This window comes from Bufo gargarizans, chromosome 5 (genome assembly GCF_014858855.1).
Source record: "Bufo gargarizans isolate SCDJY-AF-19 chromosome 5, ASM1485885v1, whole genome shotgun sequence".
Lineage (NCBI taxonomy): Eukaryota > Metazoa > Chordata > Amphibia > Anura > Bufonidae > Bufo > Bufo gargarizans.
Window position 1 is genome coordinate 418,266,793 of NC_058084.1, and position 19,039 is coordinate 418,285,831.

At 37.8% G+C, this 19,039-nt stretch overlaps 1 protein-coding gene across 1 annotated transcript in view; it reads right to left on the minus strand.

Annotated features, from left to right (window-relative positions):
- Window positions 1-19,039, minus strand: part of PTPRN2 (protein tyrosine phosphatase receptor type N2) — a 1,552,619-nt gene that overhangs the window by 121,430 nt on the left and 1,412,150 nt on the right. Inside the window, exon 13 of the mRNA XM_044294005.1 lies at window positions 10,582-10,794. Within this exon, the coding sequence (XP_044149940.1) occupies window positions 10,582-10,794 (213 nt within the window). The remainder of the gene's footprint in view (window positions 1-10,581; window positions 10,795-19,039) is intronic.

The window sequence follows — 19,039 nt, forward strand, 5'->3', positions numbered from 1 at the left end:
ACGGCAGACCGTGCGACTGCTATGGAGTCCAGGGCAAGAGAGGACCCAGTTGGGATCATCCCCTCTTCTACTAGGGGTCAAAACTTGGTCAGGACTCTACCCTCTAAAGAAACAACTTTTAGCAAATGAGGCAGTGGGAAAATGGCCCAAGGGTCATTGAAAGTGGTTTAGGCAGAAACCCTTCTGTCCTTTGTGGGGGGCCTGGTTCGATCCTTGCTATGGGACCCGTACTTCTCTATGTACGCCACTGCACAGTCGTGTTCACGAGGCCTACAGACGGAACCAAAGAGGTCAATGGTTGTATCATAATAACTCCACCAGTTATCAAAGCCATTAATATGCACTAATTCTAATGGAATAAACAATTATAAGAGTACTGTTACAAGTGCAGCTTCAGATGTGGCTACTACAGCTGTGCTCTGCCACCGGAAACCAAAGCAAGTACAGGAGCGACCCAGCATTTAGTGGTTACCCCGCTAACACTGTAAGGTAGGGCTACCTAATATTCCTTACTTTTTATAGAACCTATTAGGAAGAAGATAATAACCAACTTAAAAGACCATCAACATAAGAAAATCATGACAATCTTATGTGGGTATAGTTGGCTTGAAATGCGTAAGCTTCATTATCTTCCTCTGTGATAAAGTGATAAGAGAAGGTTGACTGCATTTCCACCATTTTATCATATGATTGGGGATGTATATGCATTATTTTGCAAGTCCATGCACTGTATTTACCAGGCAGGTGTGTGACCCAGCATGCAACAGTCACTCCTATGAAAGGGGGCTGCCACCGAGGGTTTGGAGGTTTGAAATTACCTTCAATCCTAATATTAACTGTGTAGTTGTGTTATATACTGTAGACATTGTAAAGCACTGTTAGCAAATTACTTTTTGTATGGAGCTTTAGTTGGCCACTGGATGTTGGTATTGTTTGAGTACTGTATGGTACTACTTTCTATGAACTGCTATTAGGCACTGCCCAGTATATTATTTTTGCATTGTATGTTGGTGGTATCAATGTCTAGCATTTTTACTGAAGTACCTGTATGAAAGTGGTATTTTGCCACCATATGGTACTGTTATATTGGCAACTAAGCCAGTTTCCCTTTACATCAGTTTAAATAAATCTCCCCCAATGTGTCAATTTTTGCACTATACCACAGGCACCAGGCAAAAGAAGACGCTTTGGCTCTAAGAGCATGAAGAGTGATTTCTTCTGGTGCTAATTTTACAGTATTGTCGAAAGTATTACTTAAACTATATCAGGAGTGCAGAGAAAGTTGTGCTGCCTATGTGACCCATCTCATGTCTACTTCCACAATGGATCTAATTTGTAATCCTCATGGATAACACCATTGATTTTATTTGCACCACTCAATATACTGTAGCGAGCTGTACCTCAGTATGTTGACCTATAGTGCACTCTTTGGGGCCTCTAATATGGGAAGCCACATTGCCTATAATATTATCAATGTTGAGTACATGACACGGTACGGTCCTATCTAAGAAACAAAGATCCAGGTAAGGTCATCGTGAATAAAACATATGGGGTCATTTATCAAAATGGTGTAAAACAGTACTGGTTTAGTTGCCCCATAGCAACCAATCAGATTTAACCTTTCATTTTTGACAGCTCCTTTCGAAAATGAAAGGTGGAATCTGATAGGTTGTCTGTTTGCAACTTAGCCAGTTATACTTTACACCAGTTTGATAAACAGCCCCAATAGTGTACAATGACCACGATACTTGTGGGTCAGCAATCACTAAACAATATGTTGGATTCCACGTGGCTTCCTCCATACTTTGCTGCAGTACGTAAGAGAAGTCTTCTTAGAACAGGGCTCAGCAACCTTCGCACTCCAGCTGTTGTGAAACTACAATTCCTAGCATGCTCCATTCATTTCTACTAGAGTTCTGAGAAGAGCAGAGCAAATATACATGCTGGGAGTTGTAGCTTCACAACAGCTGGAGTGCCGGAGGTTGCCTTCCCCTGTCTTAGAAGAGTGAAGAACCTTTAGTAGTCTGAATCAGAATGGAACAATCTGCTCGGCTTCATTCGTGGTTCGTGCATGTAATGATAACACACATCACTTCTAAAGAAGGAGCCTTTAGGTGGGTCTGGCACCCCACTTCTCTCAAAACGTCTTAGGTAGAGATTATAGATGAGCAAATCAGTTCTAATGAATAGATTTGTCTCATCAGGAGGGATTGTTCACCTGTTGGGGGCCTTTCCGGCAGGAAATTGTCAGGGCCAGGCTAAATGGACAGATCTGTCAATATTGCAGCAAGTGGGCGCTTCTTCACCTACGGGGACAGCCCCTCACAAGAGAAGAAGCCCTGCTGATGAGACAAATCAATTCGTTCATCTCTAGTAGAGATGAGTAAACTGTTCAAAATTTTAATAGAGTTTGATGCAACCGAATCAGTCGACCAATTCGATTGGGTCTGAATAGATTTTTACCCAAATCCAAATTATTCCATCTGGCCTGAAAATTTGTGTATGACATCCTGAGGTCTCCTAAGACTTTTATATTTTTTCTCTTGTCTCTCACTCTCTCTCTCCTCTCTCCAAAATTCACCAGAATTGAATGACCAAAGATTTGGATTTGGATGCAACTTGAATTTTTGCAAAACAAGAAGTTGCTTGTCTTTACTCTTAGCTGTTCCTTAAAGTGGTTGGAAACCTTTTTTTTTTGGGGGGGGGGGGGGGGGAAGGGGGTCTTAACAAACTCCACCTTCTTGGCAGACCTGCAAATGAAAGCATACTTACCTGCTCCCCACCGATGGTTCGCAGCTCCTACACTCCCAGGCCTCAGCTGCCTCATTCAGGTCCCCCTCTGTCAAGATCTTGATGCAGTTGCAGCCAATCATTGGCTGCACGGATGACCTGCTCACTTTGTACCACGTGACCAATTGACATGGCGCCACGAAGGAAAGGTCACTGCTGCGGCCAACGATAGTCTGCAATGGCATCAAACTGAATGTAAACAGTGGAGGACCTAAATGAGGCAGCCAAGGATGGGACACAAAAGATCCAGGACCCAACGGTGAGTAGCACGTAAATATGCTTGCCTTTTCAGGTCTGCCTGGTAAGGGGGAGTTTACAAGACATTCCAAAAGCTGGTCTCAACTTCAGATAAGTCACTTGAACTGGAACAGGAATTGCTCTGGAATCTGTATTTATCAAGAGCATCCTAAAGGTTTTCACATGAATTGTTGTATATACAGTGATGGCTGCGGGAGATGAAGCTTTTCTCCTTCTTATTAGACATGTGAAGGATTTCCAGAAGGTGTCTCCATTTACTCCACATTACTGGCTTCCTATGTAACTGGGAGTAGTCTGTCTGTGGTTAGAATAGCGAAATTATATAGTAAGCCATGATGGGCTCATAACCCAATGTATAGGGCTGTGGAATATGGTTCAAAAATATTCAAGAAATCTAACGGCAGAAATCCCTTTTCCTAGCAATTGAAAGCACAGTAGGCTGACTGTTTCACCCTGACCGCTGAATAGGGCTCTTTGAGTTAATATATAATCGCATTTCACCATCACCTACACTATGAAAAGCATTCTCTGGGTTGATGCCACTCTGCATTGAACGCATGACTTGTCTTTACATGGTATACTCTGGCAGGCTCCAGAACTGTGACGCCTGCAGTGACAGGGTATTCAGGCAAGTCAGCCACGGTCAGGATGCTAATGAATGAAAAGTAGACACGTTTGGTCACATGCAACATGCAGGCCGGTTACAGGCTCAGCATGATACTCATTGTTCTTCACAAGAGAAACATCAAAATGGAAGAGCTGCACTGTGCTTCAGGATTGGATGCTAACAGGACATAATGTCCTATACCAGGCTTGCCGTTCCCAATGATTTTACCCATCAATTGGTAATTTTTTTTTTTACACCTTTTTACACCTAAACAAATATTTATATTCTGTATTCAATCCTTACAATGGATTGTTCATCCCCACCCATGATGACTATTTAATAAGAGGTTGCATGGTGTATTACAATAATACAGCGCATGCTGTCTTATAATTATGCCCCTAGGGTATTGTTTTATGATCCTGCACTCCAGAAATCTGTCTTCAAAAAGCTACAAAGTGGGGCACAAAAAATTTGCAAGGTTTGAAATTTTTATGCCACCACACCAAAGTGGGTTTTAGTGGTTAGCTTGCTGAACTGATTTAAGACAGATTTATTAACTGCAAATAAAAAATAAAAAAGTTTATAATATACTGCATAGTGCAATAGGTATTACTATGCTGCATATATTATGTAATAATATACTGCATAGTGCAATAGTCAATAATATGCTGCATAGTGCATTAGGTATTACTATGCTGCATATATTATGTAATAATATACTGCATAGTGCATTAATTATATGCTGCATAGTGCATTATGTAATAATATGCTGCATAGTGCATTAGGAAATAATATGTTGCATGGTGCATTAGGTACTAATATGGTGAATGGTGCATTAGGTACTAATATGGTGAATGGTGCATTAGGTATTACTATGCAGCATATATTATGTAATAATATACTGCATAGTGCATTAATTATATGCTGCATAGTGCATTATGTAATAATATGCTGCATAGTGCATTAGGAAATAATATGTTGCATGGTGCATTAGGTACTAATATGGTGAATGGTGCATTAGGTACTAATATGGTGAATGGTGCATTAGGTATTACTATGCAGCATATTTTATGTAATACTATATGGCATAGTGCATTAGTTAATTATATGCTGCATAGTGCATTATGCAATAATATGCTGCATGGTGCATTAGGTACTAATATGGTGCATTAGGTACTAATACAGGTGAAACTCGAAAAATTTGAATATCGTGCAAAAGTCCATTTATTTCAGTAATGCAAATTAAAAGGAATTGCATTAATGCAGCTTAAAATTAGAATTAAGTGAAAAGGTTCAATATTCTAGGCTCAAAGTGTCACACTGTAGTCAGCTAATTAATCCATACCCCCTGAGCTAAGGGTACCTCAAAATTAAGACTTTGGGGTTTCATAAGCTGTAAGCCATAATTATCCAAATTATAACAAATAAAGGCTTGAAATATCTCACTTTGCATGTAATGAGTCTCTCATATGTTAGTTCCACCTTTTAAGTTGCATTACTGAAATAAATGAACTTTGCTCAATATTCTAATTTTTCGAGTTTCACCTATATGGCGCATTTGTTAATAATATGGTGCATAGTGCATTTAGCATTTTTACACTGCTCACTTCAGGCTTTGAAAAGCAGGTGGGTTATTGCATAATGCAATAACATAGATCATAGTAAATTACTGATAACGTGGTATATGGGTGCAGTATATTGGTAATAATATACCCAATAATAATGTAATAATGTAGCGCATTATTCCTAGTAGATGCTGTAAGGTGCATCATGCAATAACGTAGTAGACTGTGCTTTATATAATAATGGGGCACATAGGGCATTTACTAATAATGTACATATAATGCAATATGTAATAAAAGGTAGTAGACGGTACATTATATAATAATGGGGCAGATATAAAAATGCGCACATAATGCAGCATGTAATAACATAGTAGTAATCGATGGTGCATTATATTATAATGTGGTTTGCATGGTGTGTTATGTAATAAGGTAAGTAGATAGTGCATTGTTTAATACTGTGGCAGATTGTGCATTATTTAATAGGGTAGTAGACGATTTGTCACACAGTAACATGGTGCATGCTGCATTCTTTAATAACATAGTAGATGCTGTACGGTGCTTTATGTAGTCGGCGATAGCGAGAGTGCATGATGTCATAATGTGGTGCATGGCCTATTATGTAACAAGTTAGTAGATGGTACATGGTGGACTATTTAATGCAGCAGGTAACATATTAATACATATGGTGTTAGGCATTGGATGGTGCATTGTCTGACCATGAGGCGCATTGTGCATCATGTAATAATGTAGTAGATGGTGCATCATGTAATAATGTAGAGAATGGCAAATCATGTAATGCTGTAGTAGAAGGTGCATCATGTAGTAACATAGCAGATGCTACATGGTACGTCATGTAATAGATAGTGCATTATGTAATAACAGAGGAGATGCTACATGGTACGTCATGTAATAGAAGGTGCATCATGTAGTAACATAGCAGATGCTACATGGTACGTCATGTAATAGATAGTGCATTATGTAATAACAGAGGAGATGCTACATGGTACGTCATGTAATAAATGGTGCATTATGTAATAACATAGCAGATGCTACATGGTACGTCATGTAATAGATAGTGCATTATGTAATAACAGAGGAGATGCTACATGGTACGTCATGTAATAAATGGTGCATTATGTAATAACATAGCAGATGCTACATGGTACGTCATGTAATAAATGGTGCATTATGTAATAACAGAGGAGATGCTACATGGTACATTGTTTACTAGATGGTGCAATATGTAATAACATAGCAGAGGCTACATGGTACATTGTTTACTAGATGGTGCATCATGTAATAATGTGGAGAATGGCATATCATGTATAGATGTAGTAGAAGGTGCATTATGTAGTAACATAGCAGATGCTACATGGTTTGTCATTTAGTAGATGGTGCACTATGTAATAAATTGGTGCATGTTATATTATCTGACAATGTAATAGATACCGCATGGTGCAATATGTAATAATATGTTACATGCTGCATTATTAAATAACATAGCAGACCTTACATGGTGCATCATGTAGTAGAAGGTGAATGGTGTATTATTTAATAATGAGGTTTATGATATATTAACAATATGAGGCATGATGGGATATCATTTAATAATGATGCATGTGATGTATAATAAATCAATCAGTATACTGGAACCATCAAATGGGGAGTCAGATAAAATTCAGCTGTATTGGTTACTAGGAGTTACACCAAATATAAGCCCACTACTCTCTATTAACTACAATGTGTTAATCATCAATTCTAAGAGGACATTTAAAAAGCGAATACATTAAATTATAGTAAAATGAATTTAAATTGAAATTCACATATGGACCTATAGGCTTCTAATGGAGTATTTTTGGAGACCACATCTCTGTCTTGGAGCTCTTTGGTAAGCAAAAGAAATGTGACAACAATTTTCAGCAGAGATGTGAACATCAAACACTTACAACAAAGCAAAAGAGAGAAGGGAGAAAGAAGAAGATGGCTTCATACACATAAAAGAATTTTCTTTGCAATGTTCCTCATCTCCTGACATTTGCAGAATAATGAGGGAGCTCTTTGGAGACCCAACTTTTCGCTAAAATATTTCATCTTTTTCTTCCACTTCCATTTTTTTCCATGGGATGGGAGAAGAGAACATCTTGGTATTATATGCATTCAGTAAATCTCTTCTCTCAGCACATAGTACATAGGCGGTGGGGGGTGGGGGGGACAATATATGAAATTAAATGAAGCCCTCCGAGAGGAGAAACAATAAAGAGTGAATAAGAATGGAGAAGGGACGGATAGTCTTTTGTGTGGCCGTCACAAAGGGAGGATGGGGAGACGTTAGTCAAGGTTCACACCCATTTGACTTTAACGTTAAAAACAATTCAGCCCTTGAATTCATAATCATGGCTACAGTATGGTCGGGGAAACCTCTGACAGAGGACAATACGTTATAACAAGTAACTGTTCCCCACCTACCAGGTAAACAACATGGACTTCCAAATACACATAAAGACTCACTAGATGAACAGTGGTAACAGGAATAGTGGAAATCAAGACAGGTACTCATTATTCTTCTAGATTCAAGGGACGCCAAGGCAGAATATAAAATTCAGCAAACTATAATAAACATGACTTGCATAATACAGAATACATTACAGGGCGCAACAAAAGAAAAGGCAGCATATGTTGAACAGACCAGTAGTCCGAGGGTTACTGACTGTTGGCCTCTCTGTTAACAAAGGCCACTCCACCATATGCTGGCCAGCAGTGAATGAAGAGGGAACTTCTGTGCTTCTGGTGTCCTCACAATGCATATTCAAAGAAAGAAGACAGATGTAGATAGTAATTGAGGTTTTGGAAACCCTAATAACTGTTTACTAAGTAACTGAAAATGGGGTGATCTGTAGGTAGCAGCTACAAACTTTGCCAACCTTATTCTTCTGTTCTTCTACACTCAGTCCATATGGGATGAGAAAACATATTTCATTGCCCATATGGATTTTAAGCATTTTTTTTCTGCGCTGATGGATTGTATGGCTTCATGACCATATGTGTTGAAAAATTGTCTATTATCTTGACGTTAAAAATTCTCAGCATCTATTTTGACACCTGGTGGTGCAAAAATATTATAATTTTTTTAACTTTTTTTATTTTAATTATTTTTGAATTAGATAAAATATATAACTTCGTTGAGCTTGATGGACTTATGTTTTTTTTTCCAACCGTATTAACTATGTAACTATGTAACCCCAGCTGCCTTGTCTCCATTTCATTGGGTAAATATTAAGGTACAGTAAGCCATGATAAGGGACTGACATGAGCTGCAGCCACCTCGAGACTACATGGGTGCATGGTAGTTAAGGCTGACTGTCACAATGCATTGTGGGGCTATGGCAGCAGAACAAAGGGTTTTGAGCAAGGACCTGGAAGCTTTCGTAAAAAATAGAGTGGTAATAGGATTAACAGGTGGAGCTTTCTTTGAAATTTTCAATAATAGATTTTTTTTCTTTTTCTTTAAATTTTTATGTTCTAATTTGTCCAAAAGGCCAAAATCCATGAGAACCGAAGTCTCCTACATGGGGTGCATTTTTTTAATACTGGTTATGATATAGATTGTGTTTAACCCATACTCAGACCTGGCTCACGGAGCTGCGGGGGAGGGGGGGTATTGAGGTGGCAAGTCAGGTGAGAATGGGTTGAAATGTGTATCCTACGTGGCCAATGTAGCAGCACTAAGCGGTGCTGATCAGTCAGGCAAGTTACACAGGCATTTTTCTAATCACCTTTAATGGGCAGAGTGACAAGTAGCATGTGTGCTGCTCCAAGCTGCTGTTTACAAGACCCTCCCAGAGCTGGTTTATAGCATCCTAAAATACCGTAACAATAGGGAGAATAAAAGACGATGGAATAAAACTAATCATGTCGGCTAATAAAAATGGTAATTAAAACGCAACATGCTTCCTGGGATTGTCTACTAGAGAACCTCACTTGAACGAAAATGGTGGTAAATTACCCCATTTACATTTTCACATTAAGAAGCATATTAAAAAAAATAGTAATTATCATTTATAATAACTAACCAGAAATCGAATAATTCTGTTAGTTTTCAAATTGGAAACTTTTGCAGTTTTCAAATTTGATTCTATTTTACTATTTTCTACCATTAGTATCAGACTAATCATCTTTTATGTACTTTATTGCCTTTATTGCTTTTGAGACAAATTTTGAGCACATATATTAGATATATATATTTCTTTATGCTCTTTTTTTCCCTGGAAAAAAATATTAATTTTCAAGGGTGTGTAACATTTTTTGTCACCAGATCCATAAATTCAGTCCAATTTATGTAGTGTGTACTTTCCAGATTATTAAGCAGACCATTACTCATTATAAAATCAATATCGATTTAACCAATATGCCCCCAAGAGATATATCTAAAAGGTCACATGCAAGACGTCACATTTTCCCTGCTTTGAGTTTAATTATGGATATTATTAATTGGTGCTGCCACAGGAAGTTTGGAGCTGTATTATTTTTTTGTAGAAATTTGAGCTAACATTTACAGCTAGTTTTATGAGGGAAAGGCCGGTGATTTTAAAACTCAGATATAAAAAAAAATTATTTAGTGATATTAAAAAATAGCACAATATCCTGTGATATTTCATTCATGATGGGCTGTACCACCAGGCTTATCAGAATAATATACAGGTGATCTAAAAAAAAGGGACTAAAGTCTAAACATTTTGATGAAAAAAATTTAGATTTTGCTGCGTTCTAAATTTAGAACTTTTTAATATACCGTCATAAACTGGTGTGACTATGAGGTAGCAAAAAAATTATAATAATGATCATAAAATTTGCGAATAAAAAAAAAATATTCTGATAAAATACAAAATAAACTGAATAATATTAGCAATAATATTAGATGTTATAACTAAGACTTGAATTACTTGCTTAGCACATAAAGTAAAACAATTACCTGTAGACTATTATAGTATCATCCCCCAATAAATTAGATTTTACATGAAAAAGTACAAATGTAATCTGGACAAAAATCACATTCATCATGGAGAACTTTAATTTGATATAATTACGTTGAGTTATAGAACTGAAGTAAGATAACCCCTACCTCCAGAATACTTCAAGGGTCCTATTGCATTAACCCTTGTCTTCCTGGATGCAGTATACACGTCATATACATCATATGCCCAATTTACTAGACATTTCTTTGGAAAGTAATATTCAGTCTGAACACTTTGAAGCAATGAGGAATTTTTTAGTTCAGGAATACTTAACAGTAATTCTGAACACCCATTTCTATAGTATTTAAACTGCGACCTGAATAAACATGAAAAACAAGTGTAAAGTTACCTGGTAAGTGCTGGTGGCATCTGTATTGCTGTCAGTGCCCAAAGCAGAGAGCTTCTCCTTGAGTTTGTGGTGGGACCGGTGACGCAGGCAGTAGATGACCCCAGAACCAGCAAGAACCCCAATAATACAGGCGATAGAGATCAGAGTGAGGACAATAAACTTAGTTGAATCTTCTTCTTCCAAACGATGAGGCAAAAGCTTCAGCTTGCTTCTCTGTGGGAGAGGAGAACACAACCAAAAATAAGTCACAAAGAATCCAAACTCAACAACAGCAAAGACAGGACAATAGTCCTCCAAAATGAACACTGGTGAACCCTACACTACTAACAGGGTAACCTCGAAGACATGTGCATACTGTTTGAAGAGCTAAGAAGCACAGAAATTCAATACACACTATCTGAACTCTAGAAATGGGAAGAAAACGTGAAGTACACTTGTACCTGAGGAGAGGACGCACCGAGAGGTTACATCAATCCATGGGTTACAGTAGAGCGCACATCAATGCATAATCCCTGGACTGCACTCTCCTTGCATCCATGTGTAAAGTTGTCCAATAATTCCCCCTCATTAGCTTCATTATAAAGGTGTATTAGCAACAATTAAAAACCCAACAGGAAAAAAAATGTGAAAAGCCTGGGCAGGCAGATTGCTGCAGGGCGCTGTGGGCACCCTTCCCTGCTCACAATTAGCAGAGAAATGAATTGGGGAGCAGTGCTGCCTGCTACAAGATGAGGACAATTAGCAAACTCTTTCCAGCACCTCATTTCGCGTGCTAACAAAATGGATTTTTCCCCATGAATGCCTGCCTGGCCTATTCATTATCTCTTGTCTATTAGTAATTTTCTGCTCCGTATTCAGCTGGCCAGCTCTTAATGTCCTCCTGTCTTGCAGTGTACACAGTGCCTCTAATGTTAGGCCCAGTCCATTTTTATCTTGGCACCATAAAGGACACCGAAGCAATTATCGCCAGTCTTGACTGTAAAAGCTTGTCATTAATTAGCCTCTTGCCTTCAGTGCAGTGGATTAGCTATTGCATAGGCTGAATTAATGGAAATGGACATTCAATAAGACTCCCAAGCTCTTCTCGCCTGGTTTCAGAGGAGGAGGATTGTTAGGTTTGGCAGCCCCAGGAGGTGGATAGAAAAAGAGAAGGAAGGAGGAGGGGAGGGGAAAGACTGAAAACCCCCCTCTAAGCCGCGCAGAATGGATCTGAGATGCATGTGTGGCTGAGAATACAGCTCATTGTCAGAGGCAACGAACAAGCCTTCGATGGCCCCACCCTGTGGTTCGATCCTCCCCTCTACCCCCCAACGCAAGGCTACAGCCATGGGTGTGCACCCCCTAAAACACAGCCAGCCCTCTGCGCGATACGAAATTTTAACAAGTCACGGGGATCCCTTTTGACGGAGATCCACCCCTTCCTCACTATTGTCTTCCCATAACTCTCTACACAATGTTAAAATCTTCAGCTCGCACGAATATTCAAAGGGTTAACCATACTGTATAAGTTTTTTTTTTTTTTTTGTCAAGTAAACGTCATTGTGAGCCCCCACATGAAGAAGATGCCAAGCAGATAAGTTTTCCAGGCTCCGGGCACGTCTTTCAGAACGCTCGATAGCGATTCCCATATTCGCAAAGATTTATATCAGATTTTATCGTCTACAAGATAATTATTGGCTACATTACATCGATTTATACCGGCAGCTCTGACCTGTTCACTGTAGCATAACCAAGACCTGGAGGATTACCATACATAACAGGCAGCTGGAAGATTCCAGCTACCCGAACAGCAAGAGACTCACCCATACTTAACATAAGGACCGTAGACAAATACAAGCATATGCAATCAAACCCAGTGCCTGCCCAGAGTTGGCATACATACACACCCACCATAGTAACTTGTTAATCTATGTGATATACTTTTCCATGAAATGACTCAATAAATCTCCGCTTGCCTGAATTTTCTTTCTATTTAAAACTGTGCACACCTACACAGCCCCATCCACAGTCTCTTCTCCCTGCCAAGCAGAGTCATTGACGTGTTCCACATCTGCCTGGGGATCTATTCATGCTCTCAATCAGGGGGCGTATTGGGGTTATAATAGGAAAAAAGGGAAGAAAATATAAATTCTGTAACAAAAAAGAAATAAAAATAACCCCTTAAGTGCTATAACTTTAAGACATCTAGTGACTTAGTGACCAGTTTCCAAGGAACTTGAGACTACGGTGGAGATTTGTCACAAAGAGACTGAGCGTTGTCATAAATTACTCCAAATTTATCAAAAGTTGGTCCATCAAGTCTAACACTTCTGTCTTGAGATGTTACTCCACTTTCTATCCCACCCCTTTACTGGAGGAAGATTGCAGCAATATTTGTGAAATCTGCCTTAAAACACCTCAAAAGACTATACACGACCACTTTGCAAATAAGCCCAAAAAGTTTCAAAGTATTTTGCTACTTTTGGAACCTGAAATTGTGAAGTGAACGGCTTAATACATTCCCACCATTACCTACAAGTATGGCAAGTGGCAACAGGATGTATAATAAGCAAATATTACACAAACCCCCAAAAATTTTATAGTGTCACATTATAAGGATTTTACATTTTTTGGGATATGTAGTGTCATTTGTGTTGCACATATACCGGCCATATTCTTTGGACATCATACATGTCAGCGATCAAAACATGGCATCAAACGTGGGGGGTTTAGGTTGGCTCATTCCCAGCCACATTTTGAGACCTTAAAAAATCATGCAAATTTTTAAAAAAATATGAGGAACCACAACTTTTTCATGGGCACAGCGAGCATTGGGCTTGTGTGCTAAACATTTTTTGGCTGCCTACAAGAACCAATTTAGACAATTTCTTGTGGCTGAATTGACTGAAAAATAAAAGGAATAGATGACCAGCAACAAGATACAGTCAGAAAAATCATAATCTCTGAGGTCAAGACTGAAGACAGGACATTCGTGCCTAACACGAAGTGGAAACAGACCTGACAGGAAGTAATAATAGTAATAGTAGTAGTAATAATAATATGCCTCTGACACAACTGGAAGTTAGGGAGCAGATCAACCAAAAAGGACAGGGGGCAGCCTGAATGTTTTAGGGTCAGTGAATAAAACTCCAATCAATCATAGTCTGGTATCTCACCGCACACTCCCATCATTGTGACTCGGGCTATGCCTGGCACAGGGCCATTTAGTAACACTTCACAGTATACGTGCCTACAGAATCCTGAACGCAAAAGGTCATATACAGAATGCCCATGTCTATGGGTTCATCTGAGTTTGTCCAAGACAGCAGACCTGATTTTGTCCTTTGGCAATATATATATATATATATATATATATATATATATATGTTTCTATAGGACTACAGGTCAATTCAGCATTTTACTTTAACTCGGCAATGTATGAATAATTCTGCCCCCCAAAATGGCAATTTCATCCATGGCCTTCATAGATACCTAGAAAGCTGTCCAAGTAAAAAAAATAAAATAAAGAAAAAAAACACTTAATCTTTATGATATCAGAGGAAAAGGCTCTTCCCCTTTTAATCTACAAGGACGGTATACGCACGCCCACTGATGTGGAAGGGATTAAACCCCTATAGAGTTTAACTCCACACAACCTTTGCCCCAGCAAACACAAGTCAGAGTTCACTTATTATCCGTCTCCTGAGTTCTGCTGGGAGGGAACAAAACGTCAAGGGGAAAGGTTACAATCTGCATTATAAAAAAACAAGATTTTTTTTTTTTTAAGTTTTTTTAGGGATTATTTTTTGTCATTTAATAGAACCCATGATCATGTGCCACAGGTCCAGATTTAGAAAGGTCCCATATCCACTGTCCTCACTGAGGTCGACCTGTTAACCCTTTTTTCTTTTTTTGCTGGAAATCATTTGCTGCAGTCGCATCATTATTTTATTAAATTTATATGCACAGTTTTACGGCTAATCAAAAGGTTTTTCTCAGTATGACTAAATCTATTTCGTTGCCACCATCCCACCCTTAATAGGTTTTCTAAGCACCGCCTGCTGTTTTATATAATATCCTTTTATGTCTTCTCTATCAGGGAACATAAAATATAGCTACTAAAAAGACAGGTTTTATGTAAACTACAGTATAATTTAAAACCAAAAAAAAAAAAAACATGGTCATTACCTATTTTGTATAATTACAGCTGCTTATCTGTCTTGGAAAACCTGGTACCAGCAAGCTGCTCCAAGCTCATGATGATCGTCATCATGCTGAGACTTGTGGTGCAACACCGTCGTACAGTAGGCTGCCTTTAGGCCATGGCCATTATATCTGATTATACTTTCTTTTTTTATTTAAATGCTGCCCTGTACCAGGAATATGTGACCCAATAACATCCACACAGAGGGCAGATTGGTATGGTACATATATATATATATATTATAGAGAGAGAGAGAGAGAGAGAGAGAATCATGCATATAGTACAAAATGTGTAAATGTGTTCCCATTGATATGTAGTATAACATTATGTATAGAGACGCAGCATCTTATTCTAGTATGTTATTTACTTATTTGGATGCTGTGATGTAACTAGAGGTCTTTAATAATCTGATTTTAACAAGAAACAGCCAGATTACATCTATCAATCAATCAATTATCTATCCACTCTATCAATCTTTCTATTATTTATCTATCTATCATTTATATAGTATCTATCGCTCTATCTAGCAATTATCTATTATCTAGATATAATCTATCAATAGAATTACTATCTATATTTTATCCACAGTATGTGTTCAATGTCTATCACTTATCTATGTATCTATCTAATCTATTTATCTATCTATTCAGTACCTATCTTATCTATCTAATATCTATCACCTATTATCAATCTATGCAATATATCATCTATTTATCTCTCTGTCTATCTAGTATCTATCTATTTATCTAGATATATAATCTATCAATAGAATTACTATCTATATATTATTTACAGTATGTGTTCAATGTCTATCACTTATCTATATATCTATCTAATCTATGTATCTATCTAATATCTATCACCTATTATCAATCTATGCAATATATCTATCTAGTTTCTATATATATATATATATATATATATATCTCAATTATCTATCTATCATCTATGTATCTGACTCTCTATTATCTATATCTATCTATCTATCTATCTATCTATCTATCTATCTATCTCATATCTATCTATCTATCTATCTATCTCATATCTATCTATCTATCTATCTATCTCTCTCTCTCTCTATCTATCTCTGTCTAGTCATCTCTTCATGCATCCATACACCTTCCTCCCGTCAGACTTTCTGCCATTCACAAGCTCATTTGTGTTGTCTGTGCAGCTAAATGTTGTGATAAGTATAACGCAGGTCTCCTCGCTGGTATGAAGCCTGCTGTCAGCTCAGTCACCTGCCTCCATTCTCCAGTGTTCCTGGAGTAACATGTGGATGGTGCAGTCAGGACTGTGCTGGGGAGAAGCCTGGGTTAATTAGAGGCATCCTGTCAGGAATCAACTCAAATTGTGCGAGGGCTGTTTAAATATTAATGAACATGACATTTACAGTCAGATGTTGTCTTAAAGTAGAGCACTTCTACTCGGCGCTGGGTCAGCGTCTTACAGCTCAGCACGCCGGTATCCTCCGTCTATATCAGTGGTCCAGGTATTATATTGAGAACTGTGATATACGCCATGGACATATCTGACAAGAAGGCCTTAAAACTAACTCCCTCTTGGTTGCAAAATGGATGAAATGATTCCTATATTCAACCATGATTTTCCCTCTGAAATTTTTTTCTCATTTATCTACACAATAGAGATGGAAAAATCTAGAAGAAAAAAACAACAACAAAAAGTTAGGTATTGCAGATAACCCCGTGGCCTGAAGACCTGGATCTACACAGTAATAAATATACTGTGATAGACCCCATCCAGGGCACTTATTACAATACATCTACCAGACTGATCAGGCGCCACAGACTGGAAATACACCAAGAGAGTACTTTTTAATATTGAAAACATTTCGTACAAGTAAAAAATAAAAAAATAAATCTAATTAATTTATGCCCCCTGACTCTATTTACTTCTATGGAGAGCGTGTGGTTCATTACAGGGCTTGCCCCATGTATTAATGACATCATGTCTAATAAATCTCACCCAGCATCACCCATATGGCAGATAGCAGGTGAGGTGTCAGAGCGCTGCTCTGGGGCTTAGTATTCTGCATCCCTATTAGCAGAAGGAGCAGGAGGCAGGGTGAGGCTGTGCACCCCGGGTGTGAAGATCCTTTGTGCTCAGGGAGGCATTGTTCCTCTGTGCAGAACAAATTGTACTTGCAAATCCAGCATTCACAGACCCCCCCTAACTCAGGATTGGGGTGGGGTTGGGGTTGGGGTACTCGTGCTGTTTAAGGGATGCACAACTCTTTGTATGTATATCGCTGATGACTTTATGGCTCTGCTACTTTGATTTTAAATAAGAAGACTGAATGCTAAAAATACTATGTAGAATAGTAGAGTACAACTGGCATATAGTATAGTTACAGAAATAACTGTATACACATATTCTCATAGGGTGATAGTACAAATATATGTGGATAGATAGATAGATAGATAGATAGATAGAATCCGGGTAATAGTCCTACCACACCTTTGGGACTGACCAGACATTGATAATTCATAATCAATTCAATACAGTTCTTGCCTCAAACCATTTCCTAGATGCTTCTTTCTGAACTTTTAATACACCCTCTTACCCTAAAATATTAAGAGGCAGTTTTCAGCAAAGGCCAGATATCACATTCCAGAGTGAGACATAGATAATTCCTTATTCATAGACATAGATAATTCCTTACTTATGTAAATAGATAATTCCTCACTCATGGACATAGATAATTCGTGACTTATGGACATAGACAATTCCTGACTTATGGACATAGACAATTCCTGACTTATGGACATAGACAATTCCTGACTTATGGACATAGATAAATCCTATCTCATGGATGTAGATAATTCCTCATTTATGGACATAGATAACTCCTCTCTCATGGACATAGACAATTCCTCACTTATGGACATAGATAAATCCTATCTCATGGATGTAGATAATTCCTCATTTATGGACATAAATAACTCCTCTCTCATGGACATAGAAAATTCCTCACTCATGGACATAGATAACTCCTCACTCATTGACATAGATAATTCCTTACTCATCGACATAGATAATTCCTTACTCATCGACATAGATAATCCTCACTCATGTAAATAGATAATTCCTCACTCATGGACATAGATAACTCCTCTCTCATGGACATAGATAATTCTTCACTCATGGACATAGATAATTATTCACTCATGGACATAGATAATTCCCCACACATGAACATAGATAATTCCTCACTCATGGACATAGATAATTTCTCACTCATGGACATAGATAATTTCTCACTCATGGACATAGACAATTCCTAACTCTTGGACATAGACAATTCCTAACTCATGGACATAGATAATTCCTCACTCATGGACATAGACAATTCCTCACTCATGAACATAGATAATGTCTCACTCATGGACATAGATAATTCCTCACCCATGAAGCCTTCAGAGATTCCAGGGATTATCAACCCCAACGACAACTATATACTCCAATAATACAGATACTCCAAAACCCATCATAGCCAGATGAGTACTTATGACTTTACTCTACAGAAAATGCTTGCTGTCTTTTAGACATGCTGAAGCTATATTCAGTGGTGGTGGATCTCATCATGGCTTGCTGTATCTAGGCCATAAATATGGAGTACTAGAACCCAACTGTATTCTAAACTGTATACTAAAATGCCATAGGCACAGCCGTCACAGTGATATAAAAACATATGTACATAAAACTATACATGCACATAATAAAATTAAAAGAATCTTAGCTTCTAAAATGCAGATGAAAAATTATAAGGAAGCATTTTATAAACTACATTAGATGGATTTTTCTGCAGGTTTATAGCTATTATTTTTGCATTGATGGGGCAGTAATTTTAGAACTATATAATATGTTATCTGACACGTAATTAAAATGGGGTTATGAATACTGCGTAAACTTTATCATATTTCAGCATATTTATAATGCCAATATTACTGTCTGTTATATGCAGGTTTATAGATCATAACACCTTCTAAAGGCCTGGCTCTACTGGAATACAAATTCATTTACCTGTACCATTTCTATAAATGCCAATATATTATATATCACATTGTGTTCAGCAGAGTGAAAATACTGAAATTATATTTAATAAATTCATTAAAAAAATCTACTTATATATTTATTTTGAGAAATATGAATCTTCTTGGCCTTACAGTTATGATTACCGCAGTTCAGAGGTAAAATATGAACACGTTGAAACTGGAGCACAAACACGAGTGTACACTACATATTAATGAGTAT